The following is an 18,851-nucleotide window of genomic DNA, read 5'->3' on the forward strand; positions in this document are numbered from 1 at the left end:
GATCCCAGGGTCCTGGGATCAGGGCTCCCCGCTCTGCGGGAAACCCTCTCCCACTCCCCCTGCTTGTGTTCCCTCTCTCGCGGTGTCTCTGTCAAATAAATAAAAATCTTTAAAAATAAATAAAAATAAAAATAAACAAACGAGGGGTATTAAAGAGGGCACATTCTGCGTGGAGCACTGGGTGTTATGCACAAACAATCATGGAACACTACATCAAAAACTAATGATGTAACGTATGGTGATTAACATAACAATAAAAAATTAAAAAAAACAAACAGGGTAAGGAAAAACCCAGAGAAGGGAAGAAGCAACTCCCTTCCCCAGGGCTAGGAGCAGGAGTTTCAGGGACTTGGGCAGAGGCTGCAGAGGCTGCACTGAGCCGCCCAGCAGCAACAACCATAGGGGATGGAAGAGTCTGGGCTCTGCCCCAGGTGTTCCAGATATTCCTGGCCCAACAGTATCATGTCTCCCCTGCGGGAAGGGGGTGGGGGTGGGGCTCAGAGCGGAGGGGCTCTGGAGGCTCCCATTCCAAGGGTCACCTGTGGAAAATGAGGCCCTGTCTTGCGTTTCTCGATGGGGCTGAGGGCGCCCTCAGATGACCTGGTCCCAGCAAAGCGTGGAGGGCACGCTGTCCAGTTAAGGAGACCGTCCTTCCCCCAGCCCAGGGAACCATCCCTCTCCTTCTGGATGAGAAGGAGCCAGTGGAGAAAGACACAGAAGAAACAGATTTTACAGATTTATTTTTAAAAAAACAAAAACAAAAGGTTAAAAAAGTCCTTCATTTCCAACCCTGCCTGGGGGTGTGAGTGGGGAATAGAACAAGCTGAGAAAGGTGCCCCCCTTCTTCCCGGGGAGAGCCCCGCTCTTCCCCCAGGAGCCTCCAAGGACAGGGCAAGTCAGAGGCAGGCCCTCGCCCTTCCTGCCCTGCCTCCTCCGCAGGTAGCTCAAACTGCTAGCAAGTTCGAGAGGCAAAGAAGTGTGGAAGCGGGAGGCCCAAGGCTGCCTTCTTCACGACAACGTCACCCCGGCTCTTCTCTGCCCTCAAGACGTTTTCTGGGCCCCCACTCTGGGGCTCCCAGGGCGGGTGGGCAGGTGGGCAGGCCAGGAGGCCCGGCCCGGCCCACAGCAGCTCCCTTAATGCTGTGTGTGGCACAGCAGGGCAGTTGGGCGGGGGGTGGGGGACTTCACAGTGTGGGAAGGACTTCGGAGACAGCGTGCCCACTCCTGATCTTCGCTGCTTTCTGATCTCGCCTCTCTGCACGGAGGCTGCCCTTCTGTTCTACTCCCCATCCTGAGGCTGAGTGGAGTCCAGGACAAAGCACTAAGTGGCTGTTTGCTACAGAACACCTGGAGATGCCAGAGGGTGGCTCTGGGCCCACCTGCCAGTCCAGGCTCCTACACAGTCATCCAGTCACACACACAGCGTTAAGGCGTCTGTGCCAGCAGGCGTGGCCAAACCGGGCCCAGCTTCTCTCTCTCCACCTGCAGAGGGTGAAGGGGGAGAACCCCTGGCTGCTTCAGAAATGGGCTGAAGGGGGGAGAAGCCGGCAACGGAAGAGTTAGCCAGGCCCAGAAAAAGAAGTGGGAGAAAGGCAGGCAAGGGCTTGCAAGGCCTCTATCCAGACCTGACAGCTGCCCTTGAAAGTAACCCAACTCAGGTTGGGGAGCCCTGACCGTATACCCCCTGGAAAATGGGGGACAGAGAGAGGGGAAGAGAGCGGGGCTAGAGTATTGGGACTTTGGAGGAAGCCAGTGCTATCAATATTTACAAGCATAAAGCCCCATCTTCTGCGCCACCTACCTCTCTGCCCCTCCCACAGAGAGAAAGGCCCCTGAGAGCCATTGAGGGGGTGCCAAGACCTCCTCACCAGCCACGCCCCATAGGGAGAGCCCTTCCCTCCAACTGGCCCCATTTCTGGGCCCCTCAGGAATGTCTGTCTGGCTCTGCTCAGTCGGGAGGAGGAGCCCCGGGCCAGAACCCTGGCTGCGCCCGCCAGCCCTAGGAGTCCTTGAGCATGCTGATGCGAGCATAGATCTTCAGGGCAGGCCCCAGCTTGATGTTCATAGCACTCATCAGGTGGTCCTCCTTGAGCAGCAGCAGGGCTTGCCCATCGATCTCCTGGGCACGGAACTCCTCTGCTATTTCCTGGCAGCCTGAGGGGGACACACCACCACAGAGAGGGTCAGTCAGAGCTAGTGGCGTTCATGCTTGGCACCCACTGCGCACGATCTCCTTGAACCCTCCTAAGCACGCCTTGAGGAAGGCTTCTCGTGTGACAGCCCAAGAGAGGCTAAGTGACTTACCCAAGTGATCCACACGTCTTACTCATGCATGTCCTGGTCAGAGCCCCCCTCAACGAATGGGGCAGACCCGGCAGAGCAACAAGGTGCTGTGGGAGCGACAGCTTGTGATCTCCGAGGCCGGGTGGCAAAGGGCACAGCGGCTGCCGCCCTGCCCTTCCAGAGTTTACTCTGGAGGAAGCCAGCGACTACGTCATGAGGACACTCAAGCAGCACTCAGAGGAGGCCCACGTGGAGAGGAACCGAGGCTGCTTGCCACTCTGCGCCACGTGAGCGGGGCAGCCTGGAACCGGATCGTCCGGCTCCAAACCTTCGGACAACCACCGCTCTGGCTGCCATCTTGACCGAGACCTCATAAGAGACCCCAAGCCATTGCTGCGCAGCTAAGCAGGGTTCCTGACCCACAGAACCTGAGGTAAACCACGACACTCTGTGGTAACGAATGCAGATTCTGGCTTCTGGAAGAGGGGTGCTGCCGTGGCCTGGGGGGCGGCAGTGGGCAGGAGCTGGAAGGACTCTGAGGAGAGGGTCAGGGACGTGTCTAAGATACTCTGAGGGGCTGGACAGCAGTCTGATGGCCTGGGAGGAGACTGGGTGAGGCTTCAGGGAAAGGAAACGGTTTCTGGAAATTGGGAGAAATGGATCCTTGCTGGGAAGTGGAGAAAATGTCAGAACGCTGCAGCAGCTGTAACATGGTAAGTGTAATGGGCCTCACGGACGGAGCGATCTAGCATCGGGCGGAGGACGTTTCCAGCAGAACGCTGAAGGTGCGGCCTGGCTTCTGACCACTGCTCACAGGAAAGCAAGGACAGATGAGGTGAAGGTGAAACTGTTAGACCTCAAGGAGCCAGGAGTTGCTCGTTTGAAAATCCCTGGCCTCTCCAGATAGCAAATGATGCCAAAACCAAGAGGCAGTTTCTAGGCAAAGATCAAACCCGGGACGCAGGTAAGAACACCGGGCTAGAGCCGGAACTGAGGGCGTGGCACGTCTTTTCACCAAGATCTCAGAAGCTCGAACGTGCTGCCTCAGAGAACTCACTCACAGATTTTACGGGCGTGCCTCATGGATTCTGGCCGTTCAACAGCAGAGCTTCCAACATAGTAAGGGCACTGTCCCTCAGCTTCAGAAGACGCCAACATAGAGAAAGGCTTCTCTTGGAGCATTTTGGGGGATGGTTTTTGTCTAATGGAGTAAATCCCAACAAGATGCACGCACCGGAAGCCCACAACGATTTTAAGACATTGTACTAGCATAAACACTGCCTGAACTATAAGAGTCGAGGTCACAGAAAATGAAGAGCAGCAGGAACAGGCTGAGAAAACTAGTCTGCTGAAAGCTCAGGCCACCTTTCATGGGAAAGGAAGGAGGACTCACAGGGTGGAAGCAAGAAGGAAAGATAATCCCTCCTGGGCTTGGAGCCCTAACCAGGGAAATGCCAACACGTGCCCTGCTAGGTGTCAGAACTGGGACGATGGGTGACTCCTGTGTCCTCCGGCACCGTGCTCTCCTTTTTGAACAGGTGTGCCTACCGCAGTGATCCTACACCTATCCCACCGTATCCTGGGTTTGTGGAGGGAATGGGGACCGTGTCTCTAGTTCTCAGGTGTTCAGATGGAGAGGAACTGGGCTTGAGGAGCTCACCCATGCCTGGACCAGAGTTTGCTGGTGAGATCCTGGGCTTTGAATTACTGCTGCAATGGGATGAGATTTGTGGGGTCTATGGTAGGGGGTAAGGGTGGTCGGCTTGAGGGAGGAACATGAATCATGGGGGCCAGTGACTGGTGAACTATGGTAACCAGCTCTAAATAAACCTGGCTTCCCTTTCATGTCCCTGTGGGCATGACCTGTGTGATATTGTGAAAGTGACACCATGTAGCTTCTGAGTCTAGATCAAAAAGGCCACAGTAATTTCCACCATGCTCTCCTGGATTACCCACCTGTGGGGAAAGAACACGCAAGTGTCCTGAAGAGGCCCGTGTGGAGAGGAACGGAGCCTCCTGTGGGCAGCCATACCCTCCTTGAGAATCAGGGGCATGGAGCACCTGAGAACAGGATCCTACAGCCCCAAGGAAGCCTTGGGTCACACCTTCATCGCAACCTCACAAGAGACCCTGTGGCAGAAATGTCCAGCCAAGCCACTCCCACGTTCCTGAGCCACCATAAAACTGTGTGGTGATAAAATTCCGTGAACGTGGCCGGAGATGACTAACACGCTGCAGTGAGGGGCAGAGCCAGGGATGTGAGCCCAGTTCTGACACACAAGTCTGTGCTCCCGGCCACTGCTCCCACTCCGGTCTCTGAGTAACAGGCTTGCGGCTGCCGTCCGTACCTGACGTGGCCAGCAGCTGGGGGCGACTGCCAGAAACAACAGCCGAGAAGCCTGCGGGATATCCCCCTGAAAGCATCTGTGAATAATGTGAGGTAGGTCTTTCAAGGTTCACGGCTCAATTCTAGGCCTCAGACCCACGTGTGCACCACCAACCCCCACAGGGTTTGTGCGGTTCCCTACACCGTACCCTTCCGCGTCTGCGCCCCTCCGCTCGAGCCGCTCCCGGGGTCGTGTCTCCCACCGGCCGAGGCCCGCCTGCCCACTGTCACGCAGCTTCCCTTTTCCTACGCTGGGGTTCTCTTTGACTGGTTTCCTACACTCCCACTTGACTCCTCGCCCCCTGTCCCAGGAGAGGCACAGGCTTGGTGCACGGTCACCCCTGCATCTCACACAGACCCTGCCATGCCAGGAGGTGCAGCGGATTGCAGCATGGCGACTCCTGAGCCTGAGTCACTAACTGAGTCATTTCCTGCGGGGGGGGGGGGGGGGACGACTGTCCCTCTCTCCCAGGGGCCGCTCTTCCAGTCCCGCACGGGACCCCTCCCGGGCCTCACCTGGCAGGGAGCGGATGAATTCATAGACGTCTTCCACGTTCCACTTGGTGGGCTCGCTTGGCAGGAAGTGGTGTCCCATGCCCACCAGGTCCCGCATGTGCATGTCCGGGAGCTCCAGGTCCCGCTGGCCCTGTCGCCGGCGGGAGGTGGACGAGCTGGCCGAGAGGGGCGACAAGGGCTCCTCGTAGCTTGAGTTATCTGAGCAACGGCTGGAGTCCTCCTGGCTGTGTGTCAGCTGCAACGCAGCCGTGACCGAAAGGGGCACGGTGCCCGCCGGCTGCGAGCAGAGAGAAACCGTTGGCTTCAGGATCGGGGAACAAACTGACTCTGGGTCTCCAGCAGGGCGACGGGTGAAGGCAGGTCGTCCCACCTCCCACCTGGTCTATGACTACACACCTCTGAATGCTTAGATCAAAACGCCCCCCGTCTTCTGGGCTGTCCCCTCTGGCCCGACGCAGAGTGAGCCCCTCCCTGCACCGCACTGCACCCATCTGATTCTATCTACGCCTATCCCTTCTTCTAGATGTGGGGTTTTAAACCAGGACGCTGGAGGTTTCAGGGGTGGTCTATGAAATAGCATGGAAAATTTCCTGTGCGTGTGCGTGCTGGGTCCCAGCCTTCGTCAAGATTCTTCAAGAGGTTTATGACCCAAGTGACAAGCAGCCAAAACCATCAGGCTCTGAAACGTCCCACGAAGACTGTGGGTTCCTGTGGCGCAACTTAGAGCCTCAGCGCCTCACGGCGCTCCGGGCACGTGAGGGGTCTACAACATCTGTAAGGAACGCCCGTGTTCCTGGGAGAGGCTGCAAGAACTCCGTGCTCTGGATTCGAGGCGGCAGCGAGGAGCAGGGCTGAAGGGGGCAGGCTTCCTTCCTCCTCACCTGGCCCTCTGTGTTAAGACCCAAGGGAATGGGGACAGTCTGTCTCTTCCCGGGGCCGGGCAGAGGAGACCCCATTTCCCTGGCCCCAGAAGGATGGAGGCAAACTGGGAGGGGAGGGGTATGAAGGGGGCAAGGTCACTGAGGCAGGAAATCACCTCTCACGCATCCATGGGTCTAAACGTAGGGAGGGGCCTGTTACGGGGCCCGGGAAAGGCTTGATCTGACGGCTCGTGAGAAATGAGAACATGACGGCGAGGAGGTGAGGCAGCCTTGGAAGAGGAATGTGGGTGTGCTGGGTCCGTCAGGGAGGGGAGTTGGTGGGGACTTGTGACAACGGAGCTTCGGGCCCTGCCCACCTCTCACCTGCTTCTTGGTGTCCTTCGTAAGTGTGGGCAGGCTGGCTTTGCTGGCCCGACGGCGGTTGTGGGTCGTGGCTCCTGCCTTCTGCAGCTTGCTCCGGTCCGAGTGGAAAAGCCCCACTCGTTTGGTGCACCCCACGTTGTACCTGCCGCAGTCAGGGAAACGGGAGTCAGAGCAGTGGCGGGCCGTGCGGGCCCCCGCAGCGTGAGGATAGCCAGGCTCTCCAGCAATAGCGGAGTCCGTCTGTGTGCTCTGCTCCCAAGGCCATCGGGTACTGCTAGCCGGCCAGCTCTGGGCAAGCCACTTGACCTCTGAGCCTCGGTTTCCTCATCTGGAGCTGGGGATGAGACCGCTCACTTTCTAAACCCACTCTGACAACTGTATGCGCTAACACGTGCAAAGGGCTGGCCAAAACAACTTGGATCACGGCAAGAACTCATGGCTGACACACCCTACACCAAGTATGACCTGTGCCAGGAAACAAGTGTGCGCTGTGGTGCTGGGAAGTACAGGTACATCTCGGAGATACTGCGGCTTCAGCTCCAGATCGGACTGGCAAGAAAGCCAGTCACATGACTTTGTTTCCTGGTGCATATAAAAGTAAGGTTTACACTACACTGGAGTTTATTAAGATGACGATGGGGGGGCGCCTGGGTGGCTCAGTCGGTTAAGCTCTAACTCTTGATTTCAGCTCAGGTTATGATCTCAGGGTCATGGGACCGAGCTCTGCAACAGGTTCCGTGCTCAGTGGGGAGTCAGCGTCTCTCCCTCCCCCTCCGCCCCTCCCCCTGCTTGTGTGCACACCCACGTGTGCTCGCACTCTCAAATAAATACATCCTTTAAAAAAATTGTAAGAAAAAAAACAATGATGAAGTTGGCTGCATCGATGGACTCTTCCTTTCACGAATGATTTCTCTGGAGCATGCAATGCTGTTCGATAGCGTTTTACCCACAGGAGAACTTCTTTCAAAACTGGAGTCAATCCTCTCAAACTCTGCTGCTGCTTTATCAACTCAGTTTGATATTCTAAATCCTTTGTTGTCATTTCAACAATCCTCACAGTGTCTTCACCAGGAGATTCCTCCTTAAGAAACTGCATTTTTTGCTCATTCCTAAGAAGCAACTTCTCATCTGTTCAAGTTTTACCATGAGATTGCAGCCATTCAGTCCACCTTCAGGCTCCACTTCGAATTCCAGTTCTCTGGCTGTTTCCACCACATCTGCAGCTACTCCCCCCCTGAAGTCTTGAACCCCTCACAGTCATCCACGAGGGTGGGAATCAACTTCTTCCAAACTCCTGTTAATGCTAATATTTTGAGCACTTCCCCTGAATCCTGAATGTTCCTAATGGCATCTAGAATGGTGAATCCTTTCTAGAAGGTTTTTAATTGATTCTGCCCAGATCCACCAGTGGAATCTGTATCTATGGCAACTAGAACCTTACAAAATGCATTTTTTTTTAAGAAGACTTGAAAGTTGAAATTACTCCTTGATCCACAGGCTGCATAACGGATGGTGTGTGCACAGGCATGAACACAGCGTGAATCCCATCACACATCTCCATCAGAGCTCACGGGTGACCAGGTGTACTGTCAGTAAGCAGTAAAATTCGGAAAGAACTCTTTTTTTCCTGAGCAGTAGGTCTCAACGCTGGACTTAAAATATTTACTAAACCATGTTATAACGGATGTGCTGCCCTCCAGGCTTTGTTGTTCTGCTGACAGACCATAGGCAGAGTAGAGTTAGCACAATTCTGAAGGGCCCTAGAATTTTCGGAATGGTAGACGTGAGCACTGGCTTCAACCTAAGTCCCCAGCTGTACTAGCCCCTACCAAGAGAGTCAGCCTGTCCTCTGAAGCCCGGCACTGACTTCTCCTCTCCAGCTATGAAAGTCCTGGATGGCATCTTCTTCCAGTAGAAAGCTGTTTCATCTACATTGAAAATCTGTTGCTTAGTGTAGCCACCTTCATCAGTGATCTGAGCCAGATCTTCTGGAGAACTTGCTGCGGCTTCTCCATCAGCACGGCTGCTTCACCTTGCACTTCTATACTACCGAGATGGCTTCTTTCCTTAAACCCCATGGATCAACCTCTGCTAGCTTCAGACTTTTCTTCGGCAGCTTCCTCCCCTCTCTCAGCCTTCACAGAACTGAAGAGAGTTAGGCCTTACTCTGGACTGGGCTCTGGCTCAAGGGAATGTTGTGGCGGGTTGGATCGCCTATCCGGACCAAACTCTCTCCTTATCAACAATGAGGCTGTTTTTGCTTTCTTACTAATCATGTGTTCGCTGGAGGAGCACTTTTAATTTCCTTCAAGAACTTTTCCTTTGCATTCACAACTTGGCTGTCTGGTGCAAGAGGCCTGGCTTTCAGGCTGTCTCAGCTTTCCACAGTGTTTCTCACGAAGCCTAATCATTTCTAGCTTTTGATTTAAAGTGAGAGACGCACCACACTTCTTTCACTTGAACACTCAGAGGTCACTGTAGGGTTAATAATGGGCCTAATTTCTTTCTTTCTTTCTTAAAGATTTTATTTATTTATTTGGCAGAGAGAGACACGGCGAGAGAGGGAACACACAAGCAGGGGGAATGGGAGAGGGAGAAGCAGGCTTCCCGCTGAGCAGGGAGCCTGACACGGGGCTGGATCTCAGGACCCCGGGATCATGACCTGGCTGAAGGCAGATGCTTAATGACTGAGCCACCCAGGCGAATGGGCCTAATCCAGTACTGTTGTGTCTCCAGGAAAAGGGAGGCTGGAGGAGAGGGAGAGAGACGGGGGAAGAGTCCACCGGTGGAGCAGTCAGAACACAGATGACACTGACCATCTTACGTGGGTGCAATTCGTGGCACCCCAATAATAATAACTCTAGTAACATCGAAGGCCACTGATCACAGATCACACAATATAATAATGAAAAAGTCTGAAATGTTACGAAAATTACCAAAATGTGACAGAGAGACTCAAAATGAGCTAACGCTGTTAGAAAACTGGTGCTGACAGACTGGCCCGACAACTTCAATCTGTAAAAAACGCAGTATCTGCGAAGCTCAATAAAACGAGGGCTGCTGACCTACAGCACAGGGCCGAGGGGAGCCTTATTCCAGCCGGCATGCAGAGCACCTCTGCGTAGGGGGCTAGAGATTGCTATTCTTTTGAGGGCTCAGGGCTTCCTGCTTCCGCTGTGGTATGAAGACCACGCAGGGCTTTAGAGGCAGATGAGTCCAACTCCCCAACTCTAGGACACTGGGCACAGGTACTTACCCTTTGTGCCTCAGTTTCCTAGTGGGTGTGAAGGGGCCAGCGGCAATCCCTGCCCTCGCGGTTACTCTGAAAACTAGATGATACCGCGCACCCCACCTGCCTAGTGCAGAGCCTAGCACGTGGCCGGCACTCAGTACCCAACGCTGTGCCTGACCAGGGTCACTGGCCTATGCTGGGTGAAAGCTCACAGATGGAGCAACCGTAACTAGTACAGGGGCTCTGGGCAAAGCTTCTGGTGGAGGGCTTCCCCTAAGGGGCAGTAGCTGCCAAGGGCAGGAACAGAGTATGGGTTCAGTAGGGCCCCAGGAGGGACAGCCAAGCTAATGCACTGCCTCCTTTCCTTGGACCCGGGGCTGCTCACTCGAGTTCTGGGTTCCAGTACCTGGCAGACTAGTGACACGGCACTGCTCCTAGGCAGGTGGAGGAGATGGAATGCAGCTAAGCTGCACGCAGGGGCTCCCGGGTCAGACAATCACTGAAGGGTGGGGTAGGACCCGAGGTGCAATCCTGAGAGGGAAGGGGTGGTACAGCCGTGGGGCTGAGGCCACTCACCTCTTTGCACACGCCATGGAACAGAAGCGCTTGGAACGCTTGAACTTGTAGGCAAAGTCCACCCGGCCACAGAGCTCACACTTGAGCTTGAGGGGAGTACCCTCCTCTTTGGATTCTGGAAAGTATGGAAACTGGAGTAAATGTAAAGAGGAGCAATTCCCACAAGACCCTTGACAGCCCCCCAAGAGGCCTGCCTTCCCTGCTCACGTCCCCGTAGCTGTGACACGCAGTGGCGGACTAACTTGGAAAACGCCCAACTGCTTTCGCCACTGGTTTGGGAAGGGCCGAAAAGCTTCCCCCACCCGGGAAAGTACCCAGGGGTGTTTGGTGATGACACCTGACAGATTTTTTTCCCCAAGTGCTATGAGCCTGAGGCAAACACAGGTGGTAAAAGAATCAGCATCCCTCTTTATGACCCTGGAAGAGACTGGCAGGCTCACAGGGAATACTCTGGGTGCTCTCACAACTGATCTGGAATTGTTCTACCCTACCTCGATCTGTCTAGTTTGCTGTGGACCTAGATCCCAGAACCCAGGAGTTCTGCAACCTCCACAGCCCCCACCCAGTCAGTGGCTCAGGCTGCAAGTGTAGAGTCCTTGCAGGGCCATGGTGCTGCCCGAGGGCCAGCCCCCGAGGCCCGAGGGGAGGACACCCTGGCCCGTGGCACTCCCACCTCTTGCCAATGACTTCCAAAGGAAAAGCAACTCTTGGAATCCCGTGGCTGGCTGGTGTCGGGCTGCAGGAGAGGCAGGGGACAAACAGCTCTCCAAGGGCAGTGACTTTCCCCCTTTCCTGTTTTCTAGGGACAGCGGCTGAGAAGGGACCGGGAGGAATGTTTAGTAGACGGACATGTCCCTCCACGGATACCATGAGAGGAAGTGTGTATGGCCGGCTTTTGCAGCCCCTTCTGCCCCTGGTCAGGTGGGCCAGATCAGATCAGAAGGCCTTCGTGCTGGGCGGGGTGCGGGGACACCTACCTTGCAGATAGGGCTCCTCCATCTCAGAGTCAGTGGTGGTGGTATGATCCTGCTGTGGAAGTTTCTCAGGCAAGAACCCCTGTGCATACTTCTTCTTGAGATTCCCCACCAGCAGGGACGAGCGTCCCACCTAGAGGACAAGGTGACACGGAGGCCATGAGGGTTAGGTGGGAGGTGCTTCCTTGCTCTCCAGCCTCATCAAAATTACATATAGAACGCAGCTAGGCACAGACGCTGGGCTCTACATCATTCAAGTGTGTCTTGCTCAAGGCCCTATTTTGCCGTGTAGCTCATGAGGCAAGATGCCAATTGTCACCAAAGTGCAGCAATGGCTTCAATCCAGGACCAATGGACGGCTTGGGAAGTTAGGAAAATACCTACTCTTCCAAGTGACTAAGGGGCAGAGATAGAGGCAGCAATCAGGTTTCCCACAGCACCAGAACTGCTAGGACCCGGGGCTCAAGCGTCACCAGCAGGAATACAGCTCGGGCCCCGCGTGTGAGCGCATGGGGGGGAGAGGAGACTCAGCAACCCTATTGTGGTTTCCTACTGTCCTCCACCATATCGCTGGTCTACCCCAGCCAGAGGGGCAGGCGGCCGTGGAGGGGGAAAATGGGACTCTGGGCCACAAAGCAAATGCCCTTTGTGGTTGCCAGGATCCTAGACTGGCTTATTCACTCTTCCGGTCCTTCCTTTGTTGCCTCTGTTCAGGCGGGCTGGTGGCTAGATCTCTAGGGTGATGCTGGGGCTGTTACTCAAGTCTGTATCCACCCTGTGAGATGGGTTGGTTTCTGGTGTTTCTCTAGGAGGCCAAGCTGAAGACGTAGTCTAATGAGGGAGGGGATGTGGCAGGGCGGAGCTACTGACTGATAGCTAAGGTGCTCCAGGGGGATTTCTCTGCCATGGGCCTTGCACCACCTGCAGAGGGAAAGTGACAAGAACCTATTTGTCTTCTGGCATTTTAGAAGGGCAGTTCACCCAGCTCAGTTCATCAAGCTCAGAGTCTTCCACTGACTATTCAAACCACTCACGGACCCAAAGAATGAACAAAAGGCAGATGGCGTCCCATGAAGATGGTATTCTCTCACAGCCAGATAATTTCATCCCGGGAGAGGCAGTTGTTTACCTGGCTCTGGGCTCCTCCCAACCCATAGAGCAGCGCCCCCTGTCCTCACCAACTCACACTGCATGGAATCAGCTTGGGGTGCTTTGTTCTAATAAGCCATTTTCTTGATTCTTTTATATTTCCCTTTGGTCTTATGCTTTCCATGGAGACATTTGATTGTGCCCTTTCTGAAGAAAGGGCACAATCCTCACTTGCATTCACTCTTTTCAAGGCTCTAATCCCAGAAAAGCAGCCGAGGCTACAACCCTGTTCTCTTATCTTCATTTCAGACACATCTTAAAGATTCTATTCTACACATTTTCCTTTTGTTCTCTAACTGGTTAAAGTTTTGCCACTCAGCGGTCCTGGCATTCAAAACTGAATGAGGTCTCATTTTCCAAAACCCATCATCTTGCCCCAAACACCCCAATGTGAACTCCTTTCTAACTAAGGGGGGGGGTGTCACACAACACGAGGCAGGGACACAGCTGGGTCTGTGTGTGGACCCTTCTAACCAAGGGGCCTTGCCAATTATTCCTAATCACTGATCCTTTCTGGACCATAGGAAGGCACTCAATCCTAGAAAGAAAATGGCTCTGACATTCTTTTGGGGGAAAATTAGCAAGGAAAGAGCAAACTGTTTACATTTTTGGAAATTTTACATGGAAATGTAAAAATATTCTAATACACATCCAAAATATACTTAAAAAAAAAAAAAAAAAAAAAACCAAACCAAAACAAAAAAAAAAGAGGGGAAAAGAAGTAGTCCGTACCGGGAAAGGCTCCGCCCCCTCCTGGATCACAAACCCTTCGATAACATGCGTCAGGATTTGGGGTTTCACAATGGCCTGTGGTGGTTTATTCTCACCATTCTGGGGGGCAGTGCCGGTGATGCTGGAGGCAGAATTTCCGTTCCCTGAGGTCATGCCGGGGCTGCTGAGGTCGGTCAGTGCATGAACAATGCCCTGCCCTGTCTCTGTACAAGGGAGAGTAGGAAAACACAAGCAGGGAAGGTCAGAACCAGGTCCAGAACAGCAGAAGGAGAGCAGGGACTCAGCATGTGCCTGGCTTTTTCCATGGAGCCAAACGACAATGCAAACCGAGCAGTCCCCTCCCCTCAATGACCTATTTAAAAGTGGTAGGGTCGATGGACAAGCCACCAAGTGTGACTATAGTCAGCTCTTGCAATGAGGCAGCTAAAGCAGCATTTCTTAATTTCCCAACTGTGCTAAGAACAGTACAACCAAGTCAGACAAGAATTCTCTTTGGGGAGTTAAGACCTTGGTCAATATTGACCTGGACAAACAAGGTCATCTTCAGTTCAAAGGAGAAAACGTACTTAAGGTGATCTCTTCAACCAGGACGAAAAGCTGCACTAGGTATGGGGGCTTGGGGTATGATGGGGTTTTGGGGGGAGAGAGGTTACACCTTCTATGAAGGTCCATGGAGAAGGATTTGATTTTAAGCATCCTGTGAAATGTCAAGCTGTGAACCCCAGAGATGAACACAAAGGGAACAAGAGGGCTGGGCCCCAAGTGAACACAGTGCTTTCCAGAGGCTGGTTATCTGAGGTCACGTGCTGAGATATACACGCATTCAATTTCTCCCCCGGGAAGGTCGCCGAGGCTGTGGGGCTCTATGCTGCTTCTGCCGGCCCCGTGCTCTTGATCAAGCCCCTTGCCCTGCTCTCAGCTCCACACAATCTGGTCCTCAGCCAACCAGAGTCCTTCCCTCTGTGGACAACCCTTCTGAGGTTCCCCCCTCCCGCCCCCACCCACCGTGGGCCTTCCTCTGAAGGACCTGACAGAGTGCTCTAAAAAATGTGCTGAGGGGCGCCTAGGTGGCTCAGTCGGTTGAGCGTGCACTTTCCATTTTAGCTGAGGTCATGATCTTGGGGTCATGGGATCGAGCCCCAGGTCCGGCTCCACGCTCAGCAGGGCGTCTGCTTGAGATTCTTTCCCTCTGCTCCTCCCCCGACATGTGTGTGTGTGTGTGCACGCTCTCTCTCTCAAATAAATAAATAAAATCTTAAAAAAACAACCCCAAAAACCAAAAAAAACAAGTGTGCTGAGGTGCCTATCCAGACCACACCACAGGGAACCTCCTCTTCTCCACTTGGCCGGCCCCTCTCCTGAGCTGCTCCATGCTTTAGAGGCACGAAACTTCTTTACCTCACTTTTGCCACCCCCTCCCTGCCCCTTTCCGAGACCATTCTCTACCACCACCAACTGTGGGAGCTGAAGTTGCCTGTAACCTGGAACTTCCTAAAAAAGAAAAAAGAGAAAGAAAAAGCCATTTCTTTATTGCAACAAGCCTATTAAGTATAACCCTGTGTGTGTTATATACTTGAAAAATGATTTTAGTACCTTAGTTAAGTGATTTTTGCACAAGACTTTTTTTTGTCGATGCTCTTATTTCCTGTTAGAAATGGAAAATCCCACCAAGGAACAGAAATTCAGTGTCTGATATGGAGCATGGAGAAATGACAATAAATTCATTTTAGAAAAGGTTATAACTGGTTCGTTTTCTTACTAGCAGTCCTAGTGCTTGATAAACCAGAATAAATCTTTTTTTTTTTTTAAAGATTTTATTTATTTATTTGAAAGAGAGAATGAGAGAGAGAGAGCACAAGAGGGAAGAGGGTCAGAGGGAGAAGCAGACTCCCGGCTGAGCAGGGAGCCTGATGCGGGGACTCCATCCCAGAACTCCAGGATCATGACCTGAGCCGAAGGCAGTCGCTTAACCGACTGAGCCACCCAGGCACCCAAACCAGAATAAATCTTGTTTGATGAAAAAGACTGTACTGTGACCCATGCTGTCAATCTTCAGACTTCTGCATTGCAACGATAATTTCAGAGCTGAGCAGGAGTCATCCAAGAAATATGAATGATGAGACTGCTTTAACTTAGTTTTTGTTTGAGACAGAGTCACACCGGCAAGTTAGAAAGATTCCCTTCAGTGTTCATAGTCATTTGGAAAAAAATTTTTGACAGCTTTGACTTTACTGTAGAGACGGAAATTTTCCCCTTTGGAATTAGTCTTTCTAAATTATAAAGGTGTTTGGCAACAACAAAAAATCTTTCCTTAACTGTCCATGAATAACTAGCAGGACTGAGTCAATCAAACTGAATCAATCAAATTAAATTTCTCTGCTTTTAAATTTTAAACACTTAAGCCTGCATTTACATGGTTATGTTTTCTTTTATTTAATATTTTAAATATGCAAAGAAATATATATTTTACTTAAAATGATAAATAAATGTTGTTAAGATATAAAACCAAGGGGCGCCTGGGTGGCTCAGTCGGTTAAGCATCTGCCTTCGGCTCAGGTCATGATCTCAGGGTCCTGGGGTCGAGCCCCGCGTTCGGCTCCTTGCTCGGTGGGGAGTCTGCTTCTCCCTCTACCCTTCCCCCCTGCTCATGCTCTCTAATAAATAAATAAAATCTTTAAAAATATATATATAATAAAAAAATTAAATAAAAAAATAAAATAAATATATATATATAAAAAACCGAATATATAAGTTAACATTTTATTTTTACATGGTGCTTATTTCCTTCTGGTAAAATATCCCGATTTCTCTAATGAACTACAGATTACAGAATCACAAGACTGAAATGCCTGGTTCAATCCCTTACCAATGCTGGAACCTTCTCTATAATACTACCACCCAGTGATTTCTGGGCATTTGTTGGAATACCTCCAATGACAAAGGAACTTACTACCTTCTGGAGTAGTTCCCTCTGTGGACAGTTCAATTAAAAAGTTCTTCTTTACTATGAGCCAAAAACCTATCTCCTGTTAATTTCTGCCCACCCATCCTGGTTCTGTTCCTTAAGACCACGCAGAACAAGGCTAATCATCTTTGTATAATGGGCAAAAACATGGGCTTAGAGACTGGTCTTCATCACTCAAGTGAATTAGGGGTAAGTCCTCGACTCTGAGCCTCGGTTTAACTAGTTGTAAAATAAGGACAATTACAATACCTGCCCTACAGTGTTGGGTGGCTCTGCAGACCATGTGAGGTAACCACCAGCAGAGCTGTGCTAGCGCACTAGGAAATGCTCACAAACTGCTCTTGGTGTCGGAGAGCACGGCACTCACCACCACAGTGTATCTTTCCTCTAGGCCACGCTCCCTCTGCTGCTTCAACTATTCCTTGCACAAAAGGCGCCAAGTTCCATCATCATCCTACGTGTCCTGTTTACGTCTTTTCAAGTCAGGGACCCGGTCAATACTAACATAAAAAATCAAGTGCATTGATCTAAGAGATTGGGTTGGTACGATTTTCGTTGTGTTTCTTTTACACATGGTCACATTCCTGACTGAGAGCACAGAAGGGGCATAAGTGACTCCCTTGTTTTAGTTTCAAATACCTCAGTGGAATTAATCCATTCTCCCTGAATTCTGGGACCACTCCCACCTCCGGCTTTTCATGGATATTCATCACCAAACTGCTTCTGATATCTTGTCTCCTTTTATGGGATCTCTGTATCCTGGCTCCATTCTTCTCCTTCCCCCTGACCCCCCTTCCCTCCTGTCTCTCAGAGCGGTGTCTATTAATGTGCATCGGGGCACTGCAAGACAGGGCGGCACGGGCATAACTCTTGAGGTCAGATTCTTTCCTCATGCCAAATTCAGTAGTGAACAGATACATTCAGTAGCTCAGAGTTGACAGGGCCGATGCTTAACTCCGGGAAGCAAAGACTTCTTGGAATCTAAGTTTTTTAAAAAAAGGATCTTATTAAGCAGGAGAACAAACAAATAAATCCTTTCACCCTAACGTCAGAATCGATCACTCTCCGTTATAACTCTAGGGCAGGTTGCAGAAGAGACAGAAGCCAGGGGACAGAGGGAGGGCGTTTTATGAATATACAAAGGTTTGCAGTCATCTTGGAGGCCAAGGCCTCCTCATCTGCTTTAGGAACAAAGGAGCTTGGGCTATTTCTGGAATGACCAAACACAATCTAACCCCCTGCCAAGCCCGGCATGCTGAGATTAATTTAATCTACTTTCCCGCTCTCCCAGACTGCTCTGCAGCCTGCTTGAGGGAAAGCAGCTTAATAGGGAAACTTGCACAAACCTGTCCTGCTGGCTCAGAGGCCAGATAAAAGATAAAGACTCTGTCTTAGGAATTCTTCCTTTCTGAATTCTCTTGACCAGTCCTGAGGCTGGTGCTGCTGCTGGAGATTCCCACAGGTCTCAAAAGTCATTACACACAGCCAGGCACCCGAATCTGAAAGGTGGAGGCCAGGGTGCTATGAACACCAGAGGCTGTGGGAGGGAAGGCAGGCCAAGCTTTGGTGGTGGTAAAGGTGTGGGGAGGGAGAATCAAGCCTCTAATGAAGGTGCCTACAAACGGCTGAGTATTCAGATAAGAATGAACAGGACAGTATGTTCTGGGGAAGTTGTATATATATGTTTATGTATATGTTTTATATATATATATATATATATATATATATAAATTTTACACACATATATATGTATCTCAACCTCTAGGCTTTGCTTCTCAATCCTGGTCTCATTCATAGGCTGTGGCAGCAACAGTCCTTATAGGGGCTGGATAAAATAGGAAGAACCACCCAGCAGTCTGTTTGTGAGATTATCTGCTTCAGGGCTGGGTCCTTTCTGCTAGGCAGAGCAAGTTTCTTTAGGCAGGAGCTCTGTCTTGTCACCTCTGTATCTTTAGGGGCTAAACCCCATGTCCGCTCTAGGACAGCTACTTAATGTCTGTTAAACGGGATGGTCTAGAACCCATGTTCTCCATCTTCGAAGGTCTCCTTAGTCTCAAACAGGGAACTTGGCACCATCTGAGATTTGTAAATTACCTACTGAGGCTATAATGATTAGACAGCAGTCAGGCCAGTGCCTTCTACAGGACTGGCATTTCTGGGTACCTGGTTAAAAGGAACAAGAGCTATTCCTTGGCCCATTTCTTCCTGTTAGCGTGGGGATTTCTTCAGTAAGAAGGAGCATTAAGTTGCCCCGAAGGCTGGAATTCTGGATTCCCTGACCCCTTTGAAATATGTGTTCCGGCTCCGGGCATCTAGAAAGGTATGATGACCTCTAGAGTCAGAGGCTGGGAGGCTCCTATAAAAATGGCCCCACCTGCAGGACCAGTCACTAGGTGTCCAGAGAGGCTGAGCTCTCCTATTTAAGAAAGAGGTCTGGCTGGCTATAGCTATGCAAAATCGGGCCATTTTAGAACCAGTTCTGATGTTCTTTACATGAGCAGATTAAAAAATCAGGAAAAAAAAAAAAAAAAAAGCAAATAGAAAAGTAAAAAAACAAAACACCACCAAAAATCAGTTATGCTGGAATCCGGTTTAGGACGAACAGTTATTACGGGTGTTTCAGATGGCCTGGCCATTCACTGTGTTTGCTCCTAAAACAAGTCATCTTTAAGACCTGACTTCAGAGGAAACGGGAGGGCAAGCAGAGCTGCTTCTACGCCTTCACTGTCTCTATTTTCTCGACAGGAGGAGTGTTTTCATTTACAAGACTTCTAACTATCCTTCCTTGACTGTA

At 51.4% G+C, this 18,851-nt stretch overlaps 1 protein-coding gene across 11 annotated transcripts in view; it reads right to left on the reverse strand.

Moving 5' to 3' along the window:
• Nucleotides 1–723: 723 nt before the first annotated feature.
• PHC2 (polyhomeotic homolog 2) overlaps nt 724–18,851 on the reverse strand; it is a 117,937-nt gene continuing 99,809 nt past the window's right edge. For 6 of the 11 annotated variants that reach the window (XM_027604150.2, XM_027604137.2, XM_027604145.2 and 3 more), the window contains 4 exons: nt 13,093–13,295; nt 11,215–11,344; nt 10,238–10,352; nt 724–2,154 (listed from right to left, as the gene is read on the reverse strand). In XM_027604150.2, coding sequence (XP_027459951.1) covers nt 1,560–2,154; nt 10,238–10,352; nt 11,215–11,344; nt 13,093–13,295 — 1,043 coding nt within the window. In that variant the 3' untranslated portion in view covers nt 724–1,559. The other 5 variants (XM_027604166.2, XM_027604181.2, XM_027604187.2 and 2 more) reach the window with 2 other exon arrangements.

This window comes from Zalophus californianus, chromosome 4 (genome assembly GCF_009762305.2).
Source record: "Zalophus californianus isolate mZalCal1 chromosome 4, mZalCal1.pri.v2, whole genome shotgun sequence".
In the NCBI taxonomy this organism is placed as follows: Eukaryota; Metazoa; Chordata; class Mammalia; order Carnivora; family Otariidae; genus Zalophus; species Zalophus californianus.